General features: G+C 32.0%; 1 protein-coding gene across 1 annotated transcript in view; it reads right to left on the bottom strand.

Annotated features, from left to right (window-relative positions):
- Positions 1–11,720, bottom strand: part of il6st (interleukin 6 cytokine family signal transduce) — a 34,383-nt gene extending 22,663 nt beyond the window's left edge. The window contains exons 1-3 of the mRNA XM_056466317.1: positions 11,620–11,720; positions 766–840; positions 360–668 (exon numbers count right to left, since the gene is read on the bottom strand). Coding sequence (XP_056322292.1) covers positions 360–668; positions 766–820 — 364 coding nt within the window. The 5' untranslated portion in view covers positions 821–840; positions 11,620–11,720. The remainder of the gene's footprint in view (positions 1–359; positions 669–765; positions 841–11,619) is intronic.
- Positions 11,721–13,863: the final 2,143 nt, after the last annotated feature.

Raw genomic sequence — 13,863 nt, 5'->3', positions numbered from 1 at the left:
TCATGTGATTTTCCAAACGAGTAGCGTTTTAAAATTGATGAATGCATAATAATCATGATAACCGTGAAACCGTGATTATTTCACGGTTTCACGACACAACTGACTCTTAAATGTCATTGGTTTATTGCACATTATGTCCAAAACACACCCCTTTTAAAACATGCGCCGGGTGCACAGACCCGTCCTTAAAATAACAAAAGTAGATTCGGACACACCTTAAGTGAAACTGCTTATATGAGCTTTAGACTATGCACAGTTTGTTAAAATAGAGCCCTTAGTCTTGCTTGTTTCATAAAAATATTGTGTGGCAAATTAAAGTCTTTAGGCAGAAAGATACACAACGTGATTAAGACACTCACATCCTGCATCAAGGTAGATTCCATAGGCACATTTTCCCATGTATGTTAAGGACTCTCTGGAGGCTTTGCACATCAACACTTCACCCATGTCTCTGCTGATGTTAACTGTAACACTGACGGAGGTTTCATTTATTTTGTGATAAAATACTTCTGCAATGTCTTTGTTACTAAGAGACCATTTGATGTCATTTGAGGTATATTCAGATCCATCCTGGAGGTGGCATGTCGCTGTGAAGTTTTTTCCCAACTCAACAGGAATCTTAGTCTTGGAGTCTGGAAGAATTTTTACTACACAGCTACTGTTGGAACCTGTGTGGCCAAAACACTGCAGTGAATATCACAATAAAATGATAAAGAAACACTTAAATGCGAGTTAACAGAGTAAATGACCGGTGACGTGGCTTACCTTTTGCATAATGCAAGAGCATCAAGAGCAAGAGCCAATGATGTAAAGTGTCCATGGTCACATTAAGCCTGGTGTCTGAGAAAAGATAAGAAATGATAAATTATGAAACGGTTAGTTCAGGTTCTCTATTCTGATTTGTTGAGCTCACTGAATGAGCTGCGTTCAAATCATAGACTGTAAAAAATATGGACGTAGTGTCCGTGAAGTAGGCTTGTGCGATATCCAAATTTTGTTACCGTCAAACCTCCTCCCTATTTTACCTCGGTATATGGTATTACAGTGCATAATAAAAAAAAAACATGATTTTTTTACTAGCAAAGTTTCTTATAGTCAGTTAAATGTCTGTTGAAGGAGCATATCAGCAGATATTAAGCAGACAGTCTACTAATACTCAAATGGACCATTAAAATAAAGTGTTACCTTAGGTGGTTTAATCTAAATATTCTGAAGAGACACAATAACTGTTGAAAAATAAGATGAAAAATAAGATGAAAAAGTTTGATTCTTTTTCAAAAACATAATTTTTTTAGACTAAATTAGAATTTTCTGTTTGTATTCCAAAAAATGTATTCCAACTCGAGTTATTTGGCTTTTAGGGTAAACTAAAATATTTAAAAAAAGAAAAAACATGAAGCTAAATAATATAGAACATATATTTATGTGTTCTCCTCATTTTGGGTTAAGAGTATGGCTAGAATATTCTTCTTCTAATATTTGTTGAGGAAAACTCCTACCGTGAACAATTATCCAACCTTAAGTGGTAGATCAATATATTCAGAATTTTTAAAGTAAACATAGTTTCAATTATATTCAAAGCAGTTATTCTAATAAACAATGATTAATAACTAAATGGGTTTTTTGTTGGTTTTGTTTCTTGTCACTTAAGCGACTGCTAATTTTAGAGACCTCAATGCCAGAAAAATTGCTGATAGAAGTGGAACATTTTGTGACTGATTCTGCAGGCAATATGCAAATTAAAGACCAGAGACACATCAGTTCATTTCCATAATGACCAACGCAATCTACCAAAAGCAAAAAAGCTAAATTTTTAAAAAGTTGCTTGGTAATCAGTCTGCTGAAATAATCCAAAAGTGGAGAAAGTGAGTCTCAATTTTCTGCATTTCTTCTCATCCACAACAGCAGCTGTCACAGCATGTCAAGACCAAGATGGGTGAAGACACTTTTTTGTAGTTTTAAATAATGGTACAAATACCAGTTAGTCGAGTAGTGCTGAGCTGCCATTGAAAAATTTCAACAAAATCATCGGATAAGTCGTCAGAGGTTGCACACTTCATTACTTTATATTAGGAAGAATCACAGACAGCTGCATAACTCATACATTAGTCAATTATGTTGCATGATCCACTATTTTAATCTCCCCTTAAACATTTTGTTCTGAAAAAGAAAAATATATATATACAAATGCAACAAGGCATATCACCAAAAGTGACTGTGTTGTAAAAGTATTTATTGTGTCTTTTTTTTGTTAAATCTTAAGGTCCGAATGAACCGCTGTAGACTTTTATTTTAGTGTGACAACATAATTCCAACTAATACAGAATACTGAGCAGGGGGGGGTTTATTTCCTTTCCTCCTCCCGTCGCAGCAAACTGGCAGGTGGAGGGGCTTGGCTAAGCATGTTCTACCCAATATGTCAAACGGACATCATCAGAGTTAAACTGTCATTTCAAGCGGAGGCAAATAGTTGTTTTTGATTACAAATGATAAAACCAAGCGTTTTTTATTGTTATTTATTATTTACATTTAATTGTTATTTATTTATTGTTAGTCTTAAAATAGTCTACAACATGCTAGCACATGGTTTCTGCAGGTTTCACCAAGTTAAATTTAAGACTTTTAAAGACATTTTTAAGACCATTTTGAATGAAATTTTATACTCATACAGGTCTAAACCAGTTTTTTGATTGGCCCAGTTGGAAAAGATTTTCATTTGCTTTATCAAACAAACAAACAAAAAATGCATCACAAACTGCTTGAGGAACTGTTCTACTATGATAATTGGTGATGAAAATAAATTATGTTCAATAGTGTACTTGTGTTTACTAACTGTTTATTCTGTTAAACATGAATTTTTAACTGCAAGCCTACAGAAGCTTAAAACTGTCATTTTTGATCACCTTAATCCGACTAAAGTCATAACTGAACTAAACAGAAATGGAATTAAGACATGGAGTATGCATATATTAGTGGCATTATGGAAGTAAACACCGCAATCAAACTATTACCGTCATGTAGGACTTTTCACCATATTTTCCGACAAGATCCACACATGGCTGTCAGTAAAGGACCACACACACACACATAGTTTTTTTTCTTTCCATTTGGCGTGCGTTATTAAACTCCATAACACTCTCACCAGTCCTTACTCCTTATTTGCGTCTAATACCCCAGTTTGTCACGGGGGTATGAATGAAATGTTCATGAGTGAAGGTGAAACTGCCGAACTGCAGTTAAAGTCAGGCATACTGCTGATTTGATTCAGAAGGGCACTTTTTTGTCAGACGGCTCACCGGTCAGGTATACATCTGTGCTAAAATATCAAGGTTAAAGTCATCATAGCTTGCGTAGAATAGACCCAGCTCTCAATCCAACTTTAAAAATAGATTAATGGCGATTTTTTTTATTGCGCGATAAGAGTCTTTTATTTCAAAGCCTGTCTAGCCCACAGTAAATGAGGTGAGGCTTTAGAAAAATAAATAAATACATAAAAATTTCAAGTTGAAGTTACGGAAAAACTACTTATAAAACAAGTACTTCTAATAAGAACTACTTATAAAAATATTTTGCTGTTTTCATTAGAGCATCAAGCTAAAAAGAAATGACATTATCTTTACAAGTAAATGTGCACATTATTTTTTATTTACATACTTAAATATTACTTAAGATAACACAGCTAAAGAATTCTGTGCTGTGAACGTAAATTACATTTGCTTGTGAGTGTGACTCAACTTTGAATGCAGTATTTGAACCAATATTGATGGCATGTGTCATCTGCCACAACTTGTTTATTATGTATTGTAATGGCAAATTATTTTCCGTCTGTTCACAAGGAAAACATTTTATTGTGAGGACAAATGTTGAATAAAGTCAGACAAAGTTTGTCTTTTAATTGCTTTAATTCTACGAAGAATGATCAGTTTACACACAGACACTCCCTGTGAGCAAAAAGATCCCAAGGATGGGCTCTCAGGCATTTTTAAAGACATTACAATGTTTTAGATAAGAATTTCTCCACAGCTCCTTAACTTTAAAACAACCGATCACAAATTCTTACACAAATAGGTAACGCTGTAATAGCCCAATGATTATAATGCATTTGATCTTTCCTTTAGCAAAACCTTAATCAATCTATAATGTCAATATATAATTGTCCGCCATCAATTAATGATCCTCAATATCAAAAATTTCCATCACACTAGGAAAGAAAGAGCTGCAGTGGTTTCTCTGTTTGCAGCAAATTGCATTTGTATGAATGATGATCTGTGCCAGTTTCCCAAGAAGTGATGACTGACTGAGTTCTCTTGAAAATATTGGATTGAGGTGGTGAGGTTTTATTTAAGGCAACAATCCAATTTTCTGCATAAATTGGCTAATTTAAGTGGAAACTTTGTGCATCTCAGAACTGAAGCCGGCGCGATATGCTTCTCGATGCCTAGCCAACGATAGGAAACAATACAGATACATTTTAAGCAGACACTTCGATTCAGCTCCATGCAATTAGATGCAATATGATGCCATTGAAAAATACGATTGCTTTTTTATTTTTTTACTGTCAGGACATGCTCAGTTTCTTAAACACTGACTGAAAGAAAAGCTGTGATATTACCTGCTGATTTTCTCTAATGGCTATCTACTATATAGCCTAGGCCTGTCACAATATCTATTTTTTGTTGTACGATATATTGCCCCAAAATATATTGCGATAAACGTTACTATTGTCATTTTAAGACCATTTAATCCCAATTATTAAATAATGCCAGAATGACAATATAATATCATCACAATGCAAGTACACTCTTGCCAAGCAAACAAAATATTTTATTCTTAAGAATATTTAAATTATAGTCATTTTAACAATTGAATAATTAGGCATGTGAAATGTTGCTAAAATTGGTTTTTATTTGTGGCCGATATATATTACATCACCAAAAATGATTGAGGTCATGTCCATGTGTTGTGCGATAAGTCGATATAAAAATTATTGTAACAGATTTACCTTTTATAGTTAGCTGAACAAACACCATTAGACCATTACATTCAAAAATGTATTTAAATCTGTTAAAATCACCAAAAAGACAATATAAAGAGAGAATAAAGAAAGAAAACAAAAAAGAAAAACACTACCATATTTGACTTACGAAACACTCAATGTTTGAGTTTAGAACTGTACTAGTTGTTATTCTATACTCTCTAACTACTCTCATTCTGGCGTAACAATGAAGAAACTTTGCATGCCGGAATGAGAGTATAGTTACTAGTCATATCAACCTTGAAAATAGCAACTTTTCGTTTTCCCATCAGTCTTAGTACACAATGTAACAATGTTTTTTTGATTGAGATGCTAATGGTCTAATCCAATTCAATGGTTTATGCTAAGCTAAGATAAAATTGCTCCTGCCAGACCCAAAAATCATTTGAATGCATTTAAAAATGGTAAAACTCAACTGTTTATCTTAAAGCGAGTTTTAAAATAAGCCTATTCCCAAAAAAGAGGAGTGTTCCTTTAAACACAACAAATATTTTTCCTGTAGTGCATCGATAGATCAACGATCAAAATTACGGACTTTAATCCCCACTTCTCCTCAGGTCTCTGTAAAATAATGATGGGTAATGTTTACGCAGAACATAAGAACAGGATGTGCTTGAGAAAGAGTTTAAAATAGAGAAATCAAATTACATGTAAAATATTTGGTCACAGATGGTCTCTTCCAAACAAGTAAGGTAGGGCGCATGAACTGTTTTTTATTGATGCAAATATGATAGACACGATGCATCATGATTTAAATGCCAACTTATATCCCAAACAAAAATGTATTATGGATGGAGAATCTTCCCATCCTTACACAGAGGAATGACATTCACAATTTTTTCAGCGTTTTTTTTTTGTCTCAAATTTGTTATTATGGCTAAATTATTTAAAGGATTTTAATCAACAAAAGGGACCAAGTTTAAAAATATATAATGAAAATGTGAATGCAAGTGGGAGGTTTTTATCCATTTTAATATAACTAAGATTTAAATATAGACCATTTCAATGTGATGTCATTGGCCCATGAATATTTCCTGCTTGTTGTTAAACTATTTCCTAACAGTAAAAAGAGGCAATTCAATCATAACTTGACGTAAAAACAGCTTTCATAAAATTATTTATCAATATGTGGACCTTTTTGGATTCTCAGAAGCTATAGAAATTAAAAATGTAAAACAGCTAATTTCTTAGGATCATTGTTAATGTTTACATCCCTCAAAATGCTCTATTATAGCATAAACTGACAAACCACTTCAGTAGATACACCTGTTCAACTGCAAATAACTTATCAGCCAATCACAGAGCAGCAACTCAATGGATTTAGGCATAAAAACATGGTCAAGATGATCCGCTGAATTTCAAATTGTTTTTAAGTGACTTTAATTTACTTATGCCCTTTTAAAGGGAGGCGGTTCATTCCGCTGTGGCGACCCCAGATTAATAAAGGGACTAAGCCGAAAAGAAAATGAATTAATTAATTAAAGGGATCCTTCACTCAAACTGAAAATTCTGTCATCATTTATTCTCCCTTTATTTGTTCCAAACTAGTTTTTTGTTTCTTTCTTCTGCTGAACACTAAAAACGACATTTTGAAGAAAGCAAATCAGTGATCATTTAATTCCATAGTATTTGTTTTTCCTACTATGGTCATTTTCAGCTTTCTTCAATATATCTTATTTAGTTTCTTATAATAAAGAAACTCATTAAGGTTTGGAACCACTTGAGAGTGAGTAAAAAGTGTGTAAATATTCAATTTTGGGTAAACTATCCCTTTGATTCCAGAGGTCAATGGAGACCAGATTTAAGCTGACGAAAGGTGAACAGTAACTCAAATAACTACTCACTATACAATGACAATCTAAAAAAAGACATTTGTGAACACAACACAACAAACCTTGAAGCAGATGAGCTGCATCGGAACAAAACACTGTGCCACTGCTATCAAAAAACCACAGCCAACCAAGGTGACAATTCACACATGCTCACCAAAACTAGACAATAGAAGAGTCAACACTGCTTGAAAATGGCACTGAGGACTACAGGGTTCTTATATATTTTTCAAAGTAAAATTTAAGCACTTTTTAATCCCCTCCAAATTATATATTTATACACATATACAGTTGAAGTCAGAATTTTTAGCCCCCCTTTGAATTTTTTTTTCTTTCTTAAATTTTCCTAAAATATGTTTAACAGAGCAAGGAAATGTTATTTTTAATAAACATTTTAAGGTCAAAATTATTAGCCTCTTTTTTAAGATATATATTTTATCTACAGAACAAACCATCATTAATAACTTGCCTGATTACACTAACCTGCCTAGTTATTTACTGTCATCATGGCAAAAATAAAATAAATCAGTTATTAGAAATGAGTTATTAAAACTATTATATTTAGAAACGTATCGAAAAAAATCTCTCCATTAAACAGAAATTGGGAAAAAAATTTAACAGGGGGGCTAATAATTCAGGGGGGCTAATGATTCTGACTTCAACCGTATACTTCATCACATATCAGATGTTATTTGTTTTAGTACTATATAGTACTAGAAAAAATTTTGAAAAAATAATCCAATGCGTTTATTACCACTAGATTGGACTATTGTAACTCATTATACTTTGGGATTAGTCAGAAAACTTTATCCCAGTTACAATTAGTTCAAAATGCTGCTGCAAGGCTTTTAACAGGGACCAAGAAACATGAGCACATTACACCAGTTTTACACTCTCTGCACTGGCTGCCTGTGCACTATCGAGTCACTTTTAAAATGCTTCTCTTGGTTTTTAAATCTCTAAATGGCCTGGCACCTTCTTATCTGTCAGACATTTTAATTGAGCATCAGCCTGGTTGGTCTCTTCGGTTATCTAACCAGAGACTGTTATTCATACCTAAGTCGAGGCTGAAATGCAGAGGTGACCGTGCTTTTGCAGTAGCTGGTCCTAGGTTGTGGAATGCTCTGCCCCTCTGTATCAGATCAGTTTCATCCCTGTTTGTTTTTAAATCTAGGTTGAAAACTTATCTCTTTGATTTGGCATTTTATCAGTGAAAAGTGTCTGTTTTAGCAATAATTTTATATATACATTTGTTTTTTTTATTTGTTTTGATTTGTACTGTGCAGCACATTGGTCAACCTCTGGTTGTATTAAATAGTGCTATAGAAATAAAATTGACATTGACATTGACAGTATAGTATAGTATAGTATAGTATAGTATAGTATAGTATAGTATAGTATAGTATAGTATAGTATAGTATAGTATAGTATAGCAGAGTATAGTATAGTATAGTATAGTATAGTATAGCAGAGTATAGTATAGTATAGTATAGTATAGTATAGTATAGTATAGTATAGTATAGTATAGTATAGTATAGTATAGTATAGTATAGCAGAGTATAGTATAGTATAGTATATTATAGTATAAGGAAATCTTTGACAGCATGATTGCCCAAAGCCCAATACTAAATTACTGTCATGTATTCTTTTAAATGTCATTTACTCACATCTCCAGTGTATCTTCTTTCACTAGAATTTCATTAAATTTATTAAATGCATTTTGTGTTTTTCCACTGCTTAATAAAATTGTACAGATTAATGATAAATAAATAAGATTTTAAAAAGAGATGCAGATTATCATCACTTTCATTTTATGCAAAAGGAAAAAAAATATTAAAGGTTGTGCTGTTTAAATAGTTTATTCTTATCACCTATTTAGATAAATTAATAAGAAAGCAACACAATGCAATTTTTCAAGCATTTTCGAGAGCTTCATGAAAAATCTAAGCACTTTAAACTTTGAAAACACTAGATTGAAATTCAAGCATTTTCAAGAATTTCCCTGTGAGTAACATTATACTTAAAAGCATAGTTCACCCAAAACTTAATAATCTGTCATCATTTACTCACTCTTCAATCCTCTCAAACCTGTTTTCTTCAAACCAGTTTCTTTTTTTTTTGTGGTGAACACTAAAGAGGTTATTTTGAAAAGTGTCAGACACCCATAATCATTGACTTCAATAGTCCGACTTGACTTCAACCGAAATCCCATACAAGTATGACTTAAAATCAACATAAGCGCTATTTAATTGACTGTGAACAATGTCGTACTTTGATAGTCATTGGCTGCTAATATGATTTAAAGCCTGTCATGATAAGGAATTTTGTTGTGCGATATATTATCAGAAATTGTTGCGATAAGCAATATTATTGTCATTTTGACATCATTTTATGCCACTGATTATATTATGATTACATAACAGCATAATAATTCAAATAGCCATGAACTGTTTAAAACACGTATCATTCTTAAGGTTATTTTGATGCTATAATTTGATGTTAAAAAGGTCAATGTCCTATCATATATACTATTAAATGTCCAAGATAAATGTCCAATTATAAACTATGACACTAGTGAGGTAGAATGTAAATGTCATTGTAAATTGGCTTTACGTTTTTTTGTGAATTTTTAAATATATATTACAATGGCAAACATGGGACAATAACTGTTTTCAAGGAATACCGCGGTAAAAGCGCCAATATTTCTGCTCTAAAGTTCCTAAGGTATGTGTAAGATTTTTTGTTAACATTTTTTTTATTGGAAAACAGTATCTCCAGCAAAAAAGATATCCAAAGATGCCATTTTAAATTGTAAAGAAACATTATAATTGTAAAGAGACATTTAAAAAGAATACATTTTAGAGCAATAACTTCTTCACAATATCGTGAAAGCGTGATATTTTTATCCAAAGTTATCATACTGTCAGAATCATATACCAGCCCATGCCTACTTTTAAGTATAATGTTACTCACAGGGAAATTCTTGAAAATGTTTGAATTTCAGTCTACTGTTTTCAAAGTTTGAAAAGTGCTTAGATTTTTCAAAAAGCTCTTGAAAATGCTTGAAAAATGTAATTGTGTTGCTTGCTTAATAATTCATCTAAATAGGTGATAAGAATAAACTATTTAAATACCATAACTTTTCATTTTAAAATGCTTTTTTTCTTTTGCATAAAATGAAAATGATGATAATCTTTATTTTTTTTTTAATCTTATTTATTTATCATTAATCTGTGCAATTTGATTAAGCAGTGGAAAAACACTAAATGCATTACAGCTTAATGAGCGATCAATGCATGGAACTAAAATAAATGTAAATTTAATGAAATTCTAGTGAAAGAAGATACACTGGAGATGTGAGTAAATGACATTTAAAAAAAAACATGACAGTAATTTAGTATTGGGCTTTGGGCAATCATGCTATCAAAGTTTTCCTTATACTTTACTATACTATACTATACTATACTATACTATACTATACTATACTATACTGAGCAATTCCAGCGTTATGGATCTGACATGTATTTGTTAACATTATATTGAAACATCTGTTCATATTTTCCAGAACAACTAACCACAGAGTTAAGGGATCAGAAAAAAATCAATCTGTCAACATGTTTTGTACTTTACATGAGGAAAATAAACATGTGCTATGGATGTGTCCAAAAAAGTATGCGAGTTTACAGCATACGACATACTTTGCAGAAGTTCTGTTAATTAAACTGCACAACCCTCCAATAATAATCATAAGGATAGGAGTTGGCTCACTATAGAACAAACATGATTGATTTAATTTCATTTAATATGTTTGCATTTATGACGAAAAAGCTTCGTTATGGATGTGACACCTCTGCGTTCTGGATGTGACAGATGTGAAACTGCCACTTGTGTGACTTTGGTAAATCAAATAAAATTGTTTAAAAACATTGATAGATATATATTTTAAGTATTTCTAAAGTACTGTAAAATACTTGCTTTCACAAAAAACGTAAATACGGTTTCTCTATTTTGGTGTAAACTTAATTTTGTTCATGGCAAGGTTGACATTTGCATGGAATTACTCTACTATACTATAGAGTAATGAAACAAATAACATTGATATGTAATGAAGTATATATGTGTATAAATATATAATTTGGAGGTGACAGAAAAGTGTGATTATTGTGATAGGGCAACTGTATATTTCACTATTTAGAATTAGCAAAGAACACTTTTCTGGAATTATATTATTGACGAGAAAGTTTGAATGTGTGAATACAAAACCAACTTTACCTCAATGGTAGCAAGGTGTACCTAATAAAATGCCCAGTGAATGTGTTATGTATACAACAGTTACACAGTAATCTCTTCTACTTTTACTTTACAACAAGTAACGTTAAGTTAGCCCAGACGCTTTTATCATACAAATCACATTGTTTGTCCTTTTTAAACCTTCAGTATAGCAGCATAACAACACAATATGCACGGCTTTAATTACAACGGTATTAATGTTACATTACATTTACTGAAGAGTGAATGTAATTCAGTAAAGTGAATGTAAAAGAGTAATTTACACGCGGTAGAAAATAATTAGCATAACTGCGTCAGTAAATAATAGCGTATTTTATTAACTGTACTCGCGTTACCAAGTTTATTGACGTCATATCACGGCAACGTAATTCTTGTAATCAACAACACAATCGTTTATACTACAAACGTAACATACAAAACGACATAACAAGAGTATATATGAGATAACAGCTATAACGCCCTTACCTTTGTGTAATGATATTACTTGAGTAACTGTGAATTTGAAGACATCGTGAATGATGAAGTTAACATGTCTGTTCGCCCTGTATTAGTTGTTTCCGGTCACCTCTAAGCAGATGCATATATTCATCTGGAATGATCTACCGGCTCGCTTGCTATAGCTGTAGACGTGCATGTCTTCTATATATCTACACATTGTAATCGTGCGCAAAAGAAACACGCCCTCTGCATCGTAACTATTCGTGTGATTGGTCGACAGAACTGTCGGTCTTGTTGTGAATCATGATCTGTTCCATTTCCAGTCAGTCCACGCCCACTGCCCGAAAACATTGGAAAGTGATCTGCCCTCAGCCAATGTGAGCTCCAGCTGCTTGAGTGTATTTACATAAAGAACAAAATGAAAATGACAAACAAATCAATGCTATTTTGAGAAGTGTTCTTCGTGTAAGAACTTGCTATCATTTCAGCTTTACACATTTATTGATGCTATCGTTGTTGTCACAGAATTGCGAAATACAGGGAATATACTGGAATTACGGTACATTTGTTGCCAAACCTGTGTTTACTTTAGGATATTTTGACAAAGTGAAAGTAATGTAACACTTCCAAATAGCCCTCAGCACCTTACCCACACGGAGAACTGTGAGGTATTTATGAGGACAGGTATCATGACAATATTTGAAGAGTTCAGATGCAAAAACCTCTAGGGGACATATGAAATTTTCATCTACAATGAACCCTTTTCTTGGCCTCTTATGTTTCTGTTGAGTTATTTCATGTTATAAGCGATTAAATAATCTGTTATTTGCCATATAAGTTAAATAACGGAATCAAGACCAGTGGTGTAAAGTAACAAATTACAAATACTCAAATTGTAATCGAGTAGTTTTTTTTCTCATAAATGGTAATTTATGGAGTAGTTTTACAAATGTGTACTTTTACTTTCCATTAAGAACATTTTCAGAGCAATATCGGTACTTTTAACCTACTACTTCAACCTGCAGACACTACTTTTTTTCTTGTCTATGGGGAATAGAAAAATCAGTCCTCTGATTTCTGTCCATTCAAATGGCATAGAAGGTAAATCGCTTCATAATGAACCAGGATTGTCACGATATTAGAATTCGGGACAATCGATACTGAATACAAAATATTTGCATCTAGTGAATTCATTTTCTGTTAAGCATTAACTCTACATTAATAAACGTTAGTCAGCAGTTTATAACGGCAGTTCCAAATGATCTATTCTTGACTTACAACCACATTTATAATGTGCTTAATAATTGTACTTTCATACTTTGTTGATGATTTATTTTTCATTACTAAATTATTTGTGTGTATTGCATTATTTACAAAACAATTGTATTTAAGAGTAGTTGGAGGTTTTTAAGGGCATTCAGAATGAGTTAGTAAATGATTCATAAACTATTAAAATTAACATTTATATATGTTATTATTCAGGCATATAGTAATGGTTACTATTTATGTTAATAAATGCTTTATTAACTCAACTTAATGCAGTTTTGGGATCTAATCTAACGTGAGCACTATTTATGCTTTATAAAGCCTTTATAAATGACAATTAAAGACTTGGTATCAAACGAACAATAATGTTTGCAATCTTATCTGAAAAGTAAAATTACTGTAAAGTTTAAACATTGCTGAATGACAGGAGTGTCAAAATACGACATAAAATTGGATACAACAACAATATAATTGTAAGTAATTTTATTTTAGATAAGGTTGAAAAGGTTTATTTTTTAGCATTTATTAACATACAAACTATTACTAAATGCCTGAATAATAAGAATTATAAATGTTAATTTAAATAGTTTATTAATCATTTACTAACTCATTCTGAATGATCTTAAAATTTAATCAACTATGCTTAAATAAATGCTTTGTAAATAATGCAATACTTAATTTAGTAATGAAAAATAATCATTAACAAAGTATGAAAGTACAATTATTAAGCACATTATAAATGTGCTTTAAAAAGTCAAGAATAGAGCATTTGTAGTTGCAGTTATAAACTGCTTAGTAACATTTATTAATGTAGAGTTAATGCTTAACAGATAATGAATTCACTAATTGCTAACGCTTAATAAATGGTTCATAGTGTGTAGTTATTATAAAGTGTTACCAAAAAAAAAAAACATAGCTCCTGTGACGTAATTGGCGCTCTCCAGAAATGTATATAGCAGTACATTTCAGAATGAGCCTAGGTTGGTATAACTTCTGGCTGTTGTG

This window comes from Danio aesculapii, chromosome 10 (genome assembly GCF_903798145.1).
Source record: "Danio aesculapii chromosome 10, fDanAes4.1, whole genome shotgun sequence".
NCBI lineage: Eukaryota > Metazoa > Chordata > Actinopteri > Cypriniformes > Danionidae > Danio > Danio aesculapii.
Note: the sequence above shows the minus strand (reverse complement) of the source record. Positions and strands in the feature narration are given on the sequence as shown.